This window comes from Leptosomus discolor, chromosome 11, assembly GCF_034619465.1.
Source record: "Leptosomus discolor isolate bLepDis1 chromosome 11, bLepDis1.hap2, whole genome shotgun sequence".
Taxonomy (NCBI): domain Eukaryota; kingdom Metazoa; phylum Chordata; class Aves; order Leptosomiformes; family Leptosomidae; genus Leptosomus; species Leptosomus discolor.
The window spans coordinates 1,620,371-1,634,984 of NC_141401.1; the positions used below are offsets into that span (position 1 = coordinate 1,620,371).

General features: G+C 63.9%; 1 protein-coding gene across 1 annotated transcript; it reads right to left on the reverse strand.

The window, feature by feature from the left end:
- Positions 1–3,151: 3,151 nt before the first annotated feature.
- NOX5 (NADPH oxidase 5) lies at positions 3,152–14,059 on the reverse strand. The gene is made up of 16 exons (XM_086471779.1): positions 13,921–14,059; positions 13,643–13,773; positions 13,368–13,518; positions 12,347–12,557; positions 11,058–11,292; positions 10,485–10,638; positions 9,001–9,176; positions 8,290–8,472; positions 7,440–7,572; positions 6,525–6,673; positions 5,153–5,197; positions 4,705–4,823; positions 4,205–4,289; positions 3,920–4,019; positions 3,589–3,755; positions 3,152–3,283 (listed from the first exon to the last, which is right to left on the reverse strand). Exons 1-16 carry the CDS (start codon positions 14,057–14,059, stop codon positions 3,152–3,154), a joined length of 2,310 nt encoding a protein of 769 aa, XP_086327905.1.
- Positions 14,060–14,614: the final 555 nt, after the last annotated feature.

Here is a 14,614-nt window from a genome sequence, read left to right on the forward strand (position 1 = left end):
GAGGAGACTGAACTGAAAAGTTAAAGCACTAAAGCAGAATTAGTTCTGGTTTAGCCCCAACCAGGACAGTTACCCAACCCATCGATCAGGCTGTCTGAAGCAGATTCAGCCGCAGAGTTTGTGTCACGGCCCCACGTCAAACGGTTCCTCCTCTCTGGCTCCAGGCTGCTCTGTCCCGCTGGAGCCCATCGCGCAGCCCAGCTCCTCACCGGCCGCTGGTTCGGGCTGAGCGATGAGCTCAGCGACCCCTGTGCTGGTGTGCTGGTGGGTCTGGGATGAGACCAGTGGAGGGGCCAGCACGGCACAGCACAGGGGGGCCCGGGTGTCACCCCAGCAAACCCTGACGCCCTCCTGCAGCTCGCCTACCCTGATGCCGCGGGGCTGCGGGCAGGGGGGCGCTGGGGTTGCGAGCGAAACAAGAGCAGGAAGGTGCATGTCCTGTTTTTTTTGGGGGGGGTGGGGGGGGTTCTGCCTCGCTCAGGCCACACCAGCACAGCGGGGCAGCTCCCAGCGCTGTGCTGGCCCTGGGGACACGGGGGGCTCAGCCCCCGCTGCTGCCTGGGGCACCGTCCTGGGTGTCCCGCTGCACTGACACCTTCCCGGGGCTGCCGCGGCGAGGCCAAGGCTTTTTGGGGCAGGGGGGCGAGTACTCGCGGGCGAGTGCACAGGGAAAACGAGGAGCAGCAGCAGCAGCGCAGCTTTGCACCCTTACAGCAGCGACCCGGGGTAAGGGTCGGTCCGAAACCAGCATTGTCCCACCCTTGTCATCAGGGATATGGACTCTAAAGTTGAGGCTGACACCTTGACACGAGTCTGCAGCGGCCTGAGGAGCAGTTGCTGATCCTGGGGATGGGATGCCAGGCTTGAGAGGTCCTTGTGCCCTGGGCAGAGCAAGGACGAGAGCTGCATCTGGCAGGAAACGGCAAAAGGATGGAGATGCTGGTATCTGCTTCTCCCTTCTAGAAACCTTGCGGGGGGAGAGAACAGCCAAAGGAGGGAGCCTTGTGGAGGCAAGAAGGTTCTGTTTTGGCTAAAGGGTGCCGTGCCGCTCTTGGGTGCCAGGGACGAGCCTGAGAACCGTTATCCAGAAGGATCGATCAGCATCGATGGAGCCAAGAAGAGGCGGAGACGCAGAGGAAGAGCAAGGGGTGCTACCGGGCATGAAAAGGGGCTCCTCAGCACCCAAACTTTGGGAGCTTCCCCCACCAAGGGTCACGATGATCATTAGGACCAGCGGGATGCTGCCTGGACCTGGGACCATCGGGACGCCTTGGACCCGCGGTGGCAGCTACGATCTCTGTCCTCTTGTCACTTTATTTCCCCGTTCGTTCCCCCATCGCACGCCGCTTTAAGGCAAACAGTGAAGTTTCCCTGTTTGATGGAAGCAAACCCCTTTGGCGTGGTTTGCCTTAATTTTGCACTTTGAGATCACAGCGAACGAACCGTCACGAATCCACGGAGCGGACCGTGACACCAGGACGGGGAGGATGCTGGGAGGGGCTCAGCGGGCTTCAAGCCTCAAATCCCGGCCAAAACAGCCCCAGCAGAGGAGGGGAGGGCACGCTGATGCCCACCCCAACCACGCTTGCAGGCCAGGCAGGGCTCCTCGCCCCTCCAGCAGCCACCCCAGTTAGCACCCAGTCTGCCCAGCGCGACGGTCCAGGGATGGCAAGGCGCAGGGGGCCGTGGGCTCCCACCGCACCGAGGGGAGCGATCCTGCCCCACTGGGGGTTCAGAGCCTTCCCGGGGCGCCCACGTCGCACCCTGCCCCGTCGGGCTGCGCTGGCTCTGCGGGACTGCCGGCGGCGAGCTGCTCCCCCGGCGTGACTTTCCCCACGGGTGACTTTGCCACCGTGTCTCCTGGACATTAATTTTTTCCTTTTCGATGGTTTTGGGATGGATTTTTTTTTTTTTTTTTTAAATTTTCACACCAAAGCTGCAGCGGGTGGCCCAGGGTGGCTGCGAAAGGCCGTGGAAAGCAGCCAGGGAAGGGAAGGCAGCCTCACACGAGCGCTTACTTGGAGCAGCGAGAGGTCCCCACGGGCCACCAGCCCCACGCGGGGGCACCCCCGCACCCCGGGGGTCCCGCATTTCGGAGCTCGCCCCATCCCACCAGCCACCCCGAGGCGGGTGGGTTGTGCCGGGTCGCCGAAATCGTCGGGTTCCTTGGTGCAAAAAGCAGCAAACCCCCTTCTGCACCGCACCCGGGGGGACGGGGGGGGGACCGGGGGGGGCAGCGAGGGGCACGGAGGCCGCCGCGGCCCCAGCCCCAGCCCCGGGCGGGCGGCTCGGCCCCGGTTGCCGAGGCTGCAGTGCCCTCCTGTGGGCACCGCTCCGCCGGCGGGGCCGCCGGAGACCCCCGCCCCCGCAAAGGGCTGCGGGACCCCCGTTCCCTCCATCCCAAAGGGCTCCCTCCCAAAGCCCTGCAAGGTGATGCAGGACCCTCATTCCCTGCATCCCAAAGGGCTCCGGGATTCCATCCCCTCCATCCCAAAGGGCTCCGGGACTCCATCCCCTCCATCCCAAAGGGTTCCCTCCCAAAGCCCTGCAAGGTGATGCAGGACCCTCATTCCCTGCATCCCAAAGGGCTCCAGGACCCCATCCCCTTCATCCCAAAGGGCTCCCTCCCAAAGCCCTGCAAGGTGATGCAGGACCCTCATTCCCTGCATCCCAAAGGGCTCAAGGACCCCATCACCTCCATCCCAAAGGGCTCCAGGACCTTGTTCCCTCCATCCCAAAGGGCTCAAGGACCCCGTCCCCTCCATCCCAAAGGGCTCAAGGACCCCGTCCCCTCCATCCCAAAGGGCTCCATCCCAAAGCCCTGCAAGGTGATGCAGGACCCTCATTTCCTGCATCCCAAAGGGCTCCAGGACCCCATCCCCTCCACCCCAAAGTGCTCTGGGACCCTGGGTCTTTCCCCCTTCAAAACCCCTGCACGGACGCTCCAGGACACCCCAAACAGCTCCAAGATCCCATCCCCTCCACCGCCAAAGCCCCGTGGCCCAGCCCAGCCCCTTCCCCTCGCTGTCCCTTGCTCACTGCACATCCCACCCTCCCCAGCCCTGACCAACACCGGTGCCGCAGCAGGATCCGGCCAGGGGAGCCCATCACCCCGCCTCAGGGCTGGCGGGGAGGAGGCAAGGGCTGCTGGTTAGAAGTTTTCTTTGAAGAATCGGAAGCCGAAGCGCTCGCAGTGCACCCTGATGACCTTGGCAAGTGCCGGCGAGCCGCAGAAGAAGACCTGGACTTTCCCTCTCTTCTCCTCCGCCACCTTCCCAAACACCTAGGGCACGGGCGAAAGGAGAAGGGGAGGGGGCGGCACAGCCTGCTCCCACCCCGGGGATGGCCAGATCCCTGCCTGCTTTGGCGGCTGCTGCCCGGCCCAACTCAGCCTCCCCGAGCCCCCACGGCACTCGCTTTCCCCTGGGAGGGAGAGGCTTCCGTGGATCTGGATACCCTGGTGCATCCTCCTGCTCTGAAATGGGGTGTCCCCCTGGTGTGTCCCCCCCCCTGCAAAGAGTGGGTTTGGGGAGCGTGGTTCCCTTTGCACGAGCGTGATTTTGGTGGGGGGGCAGGGCCAGCCCTCACCTTGTTCCAGTCGGGGCGGCCAGGCTGGGTCCTGGTCCGCAGCCCCGTGATCGAATCCTTCTGCTCCTTGGTGGCCAGCAGGTCCAGGGCCATCTGTAGCCCGATGGCCTTCATGTCATTCTTGCTGAGGGCCGACGTCATGTACATGTGCATCTCCAAAAAGCGCCCTGGGTGTTCAAGGGGAGCCCGGCTGCAGCGTGGGGAGGGTCCAGCCCCTCACCACACCCCCTCGGGTCAGGCTGGGCTCTGCCAGGGGGTGATGCCAAGCAGGGGGCTGGGCACCCCAGGGTCGGGGGGGCTGTGCTGGCCGGCCTCTGCCTCTCCCACTCACCCCCCGGCTCCTGCTCAGCCTGCTCCATTTCCAGCTTCGTTAGCAGGCTGACGAACCACTCAAAGTGCTTCTGGTCCCGGTTTATCCAGATGAAGTCAACCTGGAAGGAGACACCAGCCTTTGCTTCGGAGCTGGCAGGGGCCAAATCCAGCCACCCACCTCCCCAGACCTCCTGGACTGGGAGAGGGATGCTTGTGGGCTCTCCACCCCCAGGACCCTGGCAGCCCTCCTGCCCCCGTGCCCAGGGCAAACCTCGGTCCCACGTCCCCCTCCGGCTGCTCCTACCTTCCTGAGCGTCATCTCCTCGTCCCGCAGGTCCTCGCACCACGAGTGGTGGCAGCTGGGGCAGCTCTGCTTTCGCCGGCGGTACCTGCACGGGCAGACGCAGCCCTGCCTGCCCCACCGCCCGCCACCCCTCAGACCCCAGCCGACCTCGACAGGGAGACCCTGAGCACCCAGTTCCTCACCAGCTCTGGGACGTGCCCGTGGCCAACCTCCTGCCAGCAGGTTTTCGGCAGCAGAAACCCCCAGGGGGAAGCCTGACGCCGAGGGAGGACCCAGCTTTGGGTCTCGTGGCCACGTGCAACGAGCACCAAGGTTAGAATTGAGGAGGAGCCACGACAAGACCTGCCCCACAGTGCTCATCCCGCAGGGAGAAGTGTTGGAGGAGGGGTCTACCACGGCGGACATCCCATCTTGTGCCTCCCAAAGCCGCCTCCCAGCTCCTACTGGGGGTCTGCTGGTGCGACCGCAGCTTGAGCTGCTGCCACGGCACCGACCTGTACATGATGCTCTGCAAGATGGAGGCGAAGGGGGTGATGCCGATGCCCGCGCCGATGAGGACGGCGTGCTCCGAGGTGAAGATCCGCCGCGTCGGGGTCCCGTAGGGGCCGTCGATGTAGCACTAGGAGAGACGAGAAACTCGGGGTGAGATCCAGCAGCCCGCGGGTGCTAAAACACCTCTTGGGCTGCGGGTAGGAGCAGGGTTAGGGTGCGAGGCGCACGGAGCCCAGGCAGAATTTGGGGTCTTTTACGGGAGTTTCAGGGGAGCAAAGGAAGAGGAGGACAGGGTGGGCAGGAGCGTGAAGCCCTCCAGCAGCGCAGGGCTTCCACAGCCCTATCTGCGCACAGGGGCACACACGTGGGGTGGCCGGGCACACTCGTGGGGGTCCCCCCCCCCCGGGGATGCTGAGCTGCTCACCGGCGCTGGGGAAGGACCAAGGGATCCCTCACCTTGATGCTGCAGAGGTGATGGGTCTCACCCGGCCCGGTGGAGACCTGTGAGGGAAAGAGAGCAGTGACCACCTCCTCCCCACCCCTAACCCCTCCACGACCACGAGCACCAAGCCTGCTTCTTCCCCGGGGGTGGTGTTTTGGGTGGTTTTCTCTAGTAGCTGGGTTTACCCGCGCTGCACACACGCTTCCAGCCGCATCCCTCGGTCAGACCCAGGGCCAAGCCCGGCGCAGCGCCCACGCTGCCGGTGGGACACCCCGCCAAGGTCCAACGCCACCAACCCATCACCCGATACGACGCTACCTGGATCGTAATCGGCACCAGCAGCGATTAAAACGGCGATTATCCCAATCCCCGCGCAATTTGGGGGGCGAGCGAGAGTTTTACAGCGACCGTGATGACCCAGGGGGTGGGGGCAGGCGCGGGGAACCTCTGCTCACCGGGGGACAGGTAAGGGCGTAAGGACGTCAGGGAGAGAAGCTCATTAAAACCAGTGCCTGTAAGTTCGTTATCTGCAAGGACTGCTCCTCCAGCCCAGAGGGAATCAGTATCCTGAGAGCATTTCGTGTCGGGGGAGAAAAGCTGCTGGCGGCGGCTCTCAGCGTCCTGGCGTTGCCGTGATTTGTATCCGGGAAATTTCTTTTTAAACGAGGTTTTTAAGGAGCTTTGGCCCACGTGGAAGGAAGCGATGCTTCCCCTCGTTTCACCAGGTTAGTCCTTTGGCCGCTGCTGCGGTGGTGAGAGCAGAGACCCCCTCCCCGCCCTCTGCCCCTGCCCCCCAACTTGCAAAGTGGTGCTGGGTGAGGGTGGGAGACGGTGCTCACCCCCGCCACTGGGGGGTCCTCCTCTCCTGGGGTGGCAGCGCCGGTGGCTTTGTACGACGTCAGCTGAATGGCTCCATCCCCGCCGGTGGCCACGGCCGCCCCCTCCGAGGCGGCTCTGCTGCAGAGACCCCCCTGGAAGCCAAAGGCAGCGCTGGCTGCGATGCTCGCCGGCATCTGACGCCCCAATCCCTCGGGGTCACACTGAGGGGGCAGAGGGGTGGGACACGAAATCCTCCAAAGCTCCACAAGCACCTTGGCGGGGTCGTGCACCACGAGAGACACCCCCAGCACCCAGCCGGGCTGAAAACCGGGGTGACCCCAGCGGGAGGCGCTCAGCAGAGCGCGTCCAGCCCGGACCTGTCCTCCCTTCTTTGCTTTCTTGGGGCTGGCCGGGGACAGACCACTCGGCAGAGCCCTCCGCACGTGCCAGACGAGGACATCGGCTTGAGAAACCCCTGGGGCACATCGGGGTGGGGGTCCTCAGCTGCCCGCCAGCAGCACTTGAAGGTCTAACCTCTGCGTTCGCCCAAAGCTGAGCCCCGTCCGCACCGACCTGCGCCCAGCGCCGGCGCCTCTTCTCCCTCAGGCTCCTGCTGAGCGGTTTTGGCTCCGGGCCGGGCGATTCGGGCTGCTGGAAGTATTCGTAGAGCTTGGTGGTCCACTGGCCCAGCGCCCTGATGTGCAGCCAGAGGGTCTCTGTGGGATGCAGCGGAGCAGGGGGGTGGGCGTCCGACGGGAGGAACTGCCAGCACCGCACAGCTCCGGCCCCGGGGACCCGGCAGCCGTCCCCACCAACGTCCTTCACGTCAGTCCCGGGCTTGCAGCAGGGGACTGGGTTTGCCCTAACAGCGGGGTGAAGCCCAGATCCCAAACCTTGGGCACCCATGGAGCCGGGCAGGGTGCCCTTCAGTGCCCTTGCTCGAAATAACCCCAGCACGTGGTTTTATACAGCGCGTATGTACGGGCAGAGGTGGAGGTGGGTGAGTGGAGGTGTGCAGGAACACACGCTGCCCTGCTCTACGGGCACGGACACCTCTTTGCACGACCTTCAGCAGGGATCCAACTGCCCAGAGAGGGCTTGTGCAATGCAAAACATCACCCTGGTGATGCAAAACAGCATTGCAGTGGTGCAAAACATCACCCTGGTGATGTAAAACAGCATTGCAACGGTGCAAAACATCATCCTGGTGATGCAAAACGACATTGCAACGATGCAAACATCATCCTGGTGATGCAAAACGACATTGCAACGACGCAAACATCACCCTGGTGATGCAAAACAGCGTGCAATGATGCAAACATCACCCTGGTGATGCAAAACGACATTGCAACGATGCAAACATCACCCTGGTGATGCAAAACAGCGTGCAATGATGCAAACATCATCCTGGTGATGCAAAACGACATTGCAACGATGCAAAACGTCCCGGCAATGCAAAACGAGCGAAGGACTGGCGATCACCTTGCTGCTCGGGAGCGCTGCTGATGGTGAAGGGATGCCACTCGTAGGTGGCGATGGCCGGGATGTTGAGGTAGACGTAGTCTCCGGGCTTGTAGCGGAAAAACTGTGGTCTCTCGATCACGAGGTGAGTGACCTGGGGGGAAGCAGGACCAGAGAAGCTGGGAGCGCCCCGCGGGCACGTCACGCTGGTCGGTCTCGGCCGGGGCGGCCTCGCTGCCCCCCACGAGCGCCCAGTTTGTGCCTCCAGCTTTAAAAAGTGGCCGGTGCGAGGTGGACTCACGGCTTCGACCTGAGAAAGGGGTTTATCCTCCTATTCGCTTCGCTACCAAACGTAAATCTTACTTAGGGCTGGCCTTAAACAGCAATTTTTTGGAAGAAACCACGTCAAAGCAGTTGTCGTGCTGTCTTTTGCGGTCCTAGGAGCTTAGGTTTTTTCACTTGAAAAATAGGCAAAACTCTAAATTTAAAAAAAAAAAAACGGCTTGCAAACAAAAAAAAGGGCTTTCACCTCGTGCTGCGAACATTCACCAGCACAGCCCGCAGCGGCCCGAACCCGCATCTTTTCCACACAAGCTGTTCGTGGCGCCTTGCTCCCTCCCTGTCCGTGGCCGGGGTGGGGGGCGTCCCCCCCTCCCAGCTCGCTCTGCAAACGCATCGGGGCCGTCACCCCCTGCCACGTCCCTCCTCCCGCCTCAAATAACCCACGGGGTCACTTGCCAAGCGCTTTTCCCCAAACCGCAAATATTCCAGGTGTCTCCGTGCCCCACGGCGCCTTCAGGCAGGCTCTGGGGAGAGGAGAGCAGCAGGAGGGAGGTGGGAAGGGGCACGGAGACCCTCGCCGGGTGCCGACCTTGGAAGGGAGCAGGTTGACCTCCACGATGCGCAGCCCCCCGGCACGCCGCCGAGCCAAGCCGAGCCCCTTCTCCAGCGCGAAGAGGCAGCCGGGAACCGCAAACCACTTCCAGAAGTGGGGGCCGTGAAGGATGAGGAGGGTCCAGACGGAGATGTAGGAGAGGTGGGTCCAGTAGAAGACCTGCGGGCAGGCAGCAGGGGGAACTGAGGGGGGGGCTGAAAGCGGGGGAGCCACGCGGTTTGCAGATATTAAAGGTGTTTCTGTGCCCCATGGCGCCTTCAGGCAGGCTCTCAGGAGAGGAGAGCATCAAGAGGGAGGTGGGAAGGGGCACGGAGACCCCCGTGGGTGCAGACTTTGGAGGGGAGGAGGTTGACTTCCACGATTCGAGCCCCCCCCCGGCACGCCCCAAGCCAAACCAAGCTTCGTGGCGAGGCTGTGCCGGCGCATCCCAGTGGGCAAAACCCAGCCCAAACGATGAGGAAAAGCACAGAAACCCCAACCCTGCGCAGCCGAGGAGCGTAGGGGTGTCCAAGGGAGGTACCGGGGGGCATCACACCGGCTTGTGAGCTCTCCCCCACCCATGGGGCAGCACCCAGCTGGGCACCCACCCGCCGGGCGCTCGCCCGGGGTTCCCCCCGCTCCCCGAGACGGAGCAGCTTTGGCACCGCTGGGGTTCTGCAGGTCGCACGGGGCCGCGGCGGGACCCACCTCGAAGTGGCCGCTCCGTCGGACGCAGGGGCTGGAGAAGGCGAGCATGGTGGCCAGCAGCCCCTGGAGAGCCAGCCCCGTCTGCGAGGCCGTGCCCCCCAGGCCCCCCACGCCGGGCTGTGCCGACAAGAGGTACTCGGCGAGGCCACGGCGCCCGTCCTGGCGTGCCAGCCTGCCTGGGACCACGCGTGGGTCAGGAGGGGCAGCAGGGCACCTGCAGCACCCCCCCCCCCCCGCTGTGCACCCAGATTTCTGCACCCAAGTGGCTTTTGCTCAGAAATTCTGAAAAACCCAACATTTTCACCCATCCCCGGGCTCCTGTCCTGGTTGCAAGGGTGGAAGGGGGGGGGGGGGGGGGGAGGCATTTTGCACGGGGATGCAAGGGGACGCGCAGCCCTGACACCCCGCCGTGGGGTGAGGGAGCCCGTGGGGGGCAGGGCTGGGGGGGGAGGCAGGGCTGGGGGGGGAGGCAGGGCTGGGGGGGGGGCAGATGCCACTCGGGAGCTGCGTGGGGGAGAGCGGGAGCCCTTGGCCGCCCGGCTGGGGAGCCGCTAGAGGGGGACAACAGACAGCGCAGGGACTGCGCGGCACCGCACACCCCCTCCGGCTGCCTGCGGCCTCGCAGCCCCCCCCCCCCCGAGCATGTGCATCCCCTCTCCAGGCCTTGCATCCCCCTCCCTGCGGCATATGCATCCTTCCAGGACATGCGCATCCCTTCCCTGGGACACATGCATCCCCTTCTCTGGGATTTCTGCATCCCCCCAGCACATGAGCATCCCTTCCCTGAGACCTCTGCATCCCCCCAGGACATGAGCATCCCTTCCCTGGGACCTCTGCATCCCCCCAGGACATGAGCATCCCTTCCCTGGGATATCTACCTCCCCCCCAGCACATGAGCATCCCTTCCCTGGGATATCTACATCCCCCCCAGCACATGAGCATCCCTTCCCTGGGATATCTACATCCCCCCCAGCACATGAGCATCCCTTCCCTGGGATATCTACATCCCCCCCAGCACATGAGCATCCCTCCCCTAGGACTTCTGCATCCCCCCCAGCACATGAGCATCCCTTCCCTGAGTTATCTACATCCCCCCAAGACATGAGCATGCTTTCCCTGGGACATCTGCATCCTCCCAGGACATGTTCATCCCCTCCATGGAGCATGTCCATCCCACCAGGACATGTGCACCCCCTTCCTGGCATATCTGCATCCCCCCTCAGGACACGTGCATCCCACTCCCCCCACATCCGGATCCCTCCAGGACATGAGCATCCCCCCCTCACGGCTCTGTCCCAACCCCTGCAGCTTCTCATCAGCGCTGCACTTTCTCCCAGGACAAATCCGTGTCACGGGTGGTGCCCTCTCCACCCAGGGGCATTTCCCACTTTAGCAGAGGGTCAGTGGGGCGCGTTAGAGCGGGTGTTGCCCGAGATAAACCCGTGGCAGCGACGGGCTTCCCCTGCCCGCGAGCTGCTACTTACTGAAGTTGGCGACGTGGGCGCCCGTGTGAACAACCGCCAGCGCCAGCACCACGTACCCCACGAGCTGGTGGAAAACAACGTGCTGGTCCAGCGGCAAAACCTTGGCGAGGGGGGTAGCTCGCAGCCAGGTCAGGCACCTCCGCAGCATCAGCACCTCCGGGAGAGGGGCAATCAGAGATGCTGGGGGGCAATAGGAGATGCCAGGGAGGGGCAATAGGAGATGCTGCGGGGCTCAGTGAGGGGCTGGTCCCCTGGAGCTAAGAGCCATCTGCCCGCTAATACAGGGTGTCAGCCTGGGGAGCCCCCAGAGGCAGAAATCAAGGACCCGTCTGCAGGGTGCCATGAGCGCCCTTGTCCCGGAGAGCTCACAACCTCCCTCACCCCTTGTTCATATACAATTATTTAGAGGAGGCAGGCTGGTCCCCACAGCTTCAAAAGCCCACAGGCTCCAATTACTGACCTCCAAAGAGCCCCTGGCACAGGGGTAAGGTCCCAGCGTACCCGTGACAGTAAGTAGCCCAGGTAGCCATCACCCCGCGCCCCCCAGCATCCCTCCTGGGAGCCGGCACTCACTGCGAGGAAGGCGCAGTTGAAGTTCAGGCACTGCCCGCAGCCCCGGGCCACCGCCAGCCACCCGCCGTGGCCAGCGTGCCGCAGGGCGGCCAGGGCGAAGAGCAGGAGGTTGAGGATGGTGTAGCCCCCGAGGAAGGCCAGCTGGCTGCGGTGGTTGTGCCAGTACGCCCGGGTGAGGCAGCGGGGCCGGCAGCTCCTCTCGGCAGGCGGCGGGGGCTTCAGCCAGCTCGCTGCACTGGGAGCAACGGCACCGATTGCTCCTTGCCCGGAGAAAGGGGGAAGCTGGGGCTGTCCTGCACCCGGGCTGGCACCCAGCCCTGCACCCGGTGGAATCATCCCTGCACCCGGTGAAATCATCCCTGCATCCCAGCCCTGCACCCAGCATAGCATCATCCCTGCATCCCAGCCCTGCACCCGGTGGAATCATCCCTGTATCCCAGCCCTGCATCCGGTGGAATCATCCCTGCACCTGGTGGAATCATCCCTGTATCCCAGCCCTGCACCCGGTGGAATCATCCCTGCACCCGGTGGAATCATCCCTGCACCCGGTCCTGCACGCAGCATGGCATCATCCCTGCATCCCAGCCCTGCACCCAGTGTGGCACCATCCCTGCATCCCAGCCCTGCACCCGGTGGAATCATCCCTGCATCCCAGCCCTGCACCCAGCGTGGCATCATCCCTGCATCCGAGCCCTGCACCCATCCCGGCATCCGAGCCCTGCATCTGAGCCCTGCACCCATCCCGGCATCATCCCTGCACCCATCCCGGCATCATCCCTGCATCCATCCCGGCATCATCCCTGCATCCATCCCGGCATCATCCCTGCATCCGAGCCCTGCACCCATCCCGGCATCCAAGCCTTGCACCCAGCGTGGCACCATCCCTGCACCTGTCCCTACACCCGAGCCCTGCACCCATCCCTGTGCCCATCCTTGCACCTGAGCCCTGCACCCAGCTTGGCATCATCCCTGCATCCGAGCCCTGCCTCCATCCCAACACTACCCTTGCACCCATCCCAGCACCAACCCTGCGCCCATCCCTGCCTCTGAGCCCTGCAGCCATCCCAACACCTATCCCTGCATCCAAGACCAGCACCCCCAGCTTGGCACCACAAGGTGCTTGAGTTGCTCCCAGTGCTGGCCCAAGGACCCCGTGGTCGGGGCACCCCATGAGACCCTTCGTGAGGGCATAAATCCCCTGGGTTTTCCTCCACGCAGGAGGAAAAAGGTGCTCACGAGGGAACCCGCAGCCCCGTGGGGCCATCGGAGGGACCCAGCGGCGCAGCTACCTGATGGTCAGGTTCTCCATGACCTCTGGGAAACCCTCCAGCTCCTCCCTGAGCTCCTCGAAAGTGATGGAGCCGCTGTGGTCCTTGTCGGCAGCCTCGAAGAGGGCCAAGGTGAGGTCTCCCAGGCGCTCCTCGGGCAGGGCTATCGCGCTCTCCCGCAGGCACCACCGCAGCACCACGCGCAGCTCGTCCGGGTCGATGGAGCCGCTGCCTGCGCGGGGCGCCACGGCGGGTCAGATACGCCGTAGTGCCCTGACAACCCCGTGGTTTTACCTTCGTCTTGCACCTTTAATCCAGAAACCGCCTCCCTTCCACGCAGAAACCGCCTCCCTTCCTCGCACGCAAGCTCTTTGGGAGGAATCCTTGCCCGGCCAGAGCAAACTCATGGATTTTAAAAAAACCCCAGTGACCTAACGAGCAGTTTACCTGCAGCAGCTTGGCTGGCAGAGCTCGGCGCCGGCAAAGCCATGCGGACACACTCATCTGGCAGCCAGGCACGAGAGCAAACCAGCCAGGCAAGAGGCTCGGCTCGCAGCGCTTTGGTCAGCATTTTATGCCCAAGCAGGTCAGAGCAGCTCGAGAAGAGCTTTGCTTTTGGGATTTCCAGCTTTCCCAGCCGGTGGAGGAAGATTCACAAGCATCACCGGGATTCAGAGTTGATGGTGGAGCGGAGGGGAGGCTGCTCCTCTCCGCGGACGAGGGGGAAAGCGCTTCACGGGAAATCCCGACGTGCGGCCGGTTTAATTGCTGGCTTTCAGGTGGATTTTTGGATGTTTTCATCACGGGACGAAGGCAGCGGCGTTACGGCAGCTCGAGGCTGACCTTTACTGAAGATCCAGCAGCGAGGACCCACCTACCCTGTCACCCAGCTGCGCTTCACCGCAGAGGGGCCGTGACACCGGCACCGAAGCCGCCGGGCGATGCCCGCGCCTGGGGGCTCAGGGGAGAGCCGCGCGGCCTCGCGAATCGCAGCTTTGGTCAACAAAACCCAACGAATGAATCTGTTTTTTTGACATCTTACCATCCACGTCATAAACCTGGAAGAGGAATCGCAGCTTGTCCATCTCGCTCCCGTGTACGAGCAGGCTCAGGGCTTTCAGCAGCTCCTCCAGACTAACGGTCCCGCTCCCGTCCGCGTCGAACAGCGCGAAGAACCTCTCGGCGAAGAAGGACTGCGGGGAGGAGGACAGGACCAACGCGCTCACGCGGGGGTGGGATGCTCTCCGCCGGCCGGCTCCTGATGCTACAAACCAAGCTCCCGCCGCCGGCGACGGGAATCGCCCGGCAAAACCTCACCTCCTTCACCTGGAGAGCGGTCTTGAACTCTTCCAAGCTGATTTCTTTGTCCTCCCCCACGATGCTCCCGAACTGCGCCGTCACCCACCGCAGCCACTCGGCATCCTCGGCCGCGCTCACGGTGCGGGAACCTGCGGGGGGGCGCGGGGCAGGACGGGCAGCAGCCCCTCATAACCCCCCGGACCCTTCACAAATTTGCTTTTTTCCTGTTCTTGCCACGTTTTCACCACCCGCAGCCTCCCTCGTGCTGCAGAACAAAGGGGCGGCTGCTCGCTGACCGGCTCGCCGGGGCAGGATGGGGCATCCCTCCCCGCTGGCCCCAAACTGGGTCCCACAGCAGCCGCCCTGGGATGAGCTGGGACTCGGGGCAGCCGCTACGGTGACAATACACGGCTGAGGAGCGCCTGGGCGCTGCATCACACACAACCCCCAATTTCCACGTACCAAGAAACGAGCTGCTGAGTCCTCTTTGTACCTGCCACGCTGCCCAACACCCCCGTGAAGGCGCTGGAGGCGATATCAGCACTAACAGGGGGTACCTCCTCCCTTCTCGACCTTTCCTTCCACGGCAAGTCAAAACACGCGGTGGCTGGAGCCCCCCCCTCCCCCGCCCCCCGTGCCTGCACGCCCCGGGTGAGCCTCCCGGTTGCTTTTACGGACCTGAATGAACCTGCACCGCCGCACGACACGGTAAGAGCCAACACATTCGCAGAGCGAGGGGCCGGGCTGCCCCTGCGAAGCATCCCTGGTCTTGCTCTGCCCTCAGGGGAGCAGACGTCCCCGCGGGGGCTGTGCAGCTGATGCCCAAAACGGAGAAATAACCCACCACCCCACCCCACCCCCAAAAACCCAACATCTGCCTGTGCTGCCCGAGGACCGCGGGGCTCGCACGGCCACCGCGACCTCCAGCCAACCTTGGGGGGGGGTGTCAGCCCACAATCCGGCTTCGTGCGCCCGCTCCCTTCCGGGAGG

Excerpts from the sequence above, each read along its gene's own strand:
- NOX5 (XM_086471779.1), bottom strand. The coding sequence starts at position 14,059 with ATGCAGCGCCCAGGCGCTCCTCAGCCGTGTATTGTCACCGTAGCGGCT. Across the intron at positions 11,293-12,346 it reads ATGGAGAACCTGACCATCAG|TGCAGCGAGCTGGCTGAAGC; the intron begins GTAGCTGCGCCG and ends CGTTGCTCCCAG. Across the intron at positions 6,674-7,439 it reads CAGCGCTCCCGAGCAGCAAG|AGACCCTCTGGCTGCACATC; the intron begins GTGATCGCCAGT and ends TGCATCCCACAG.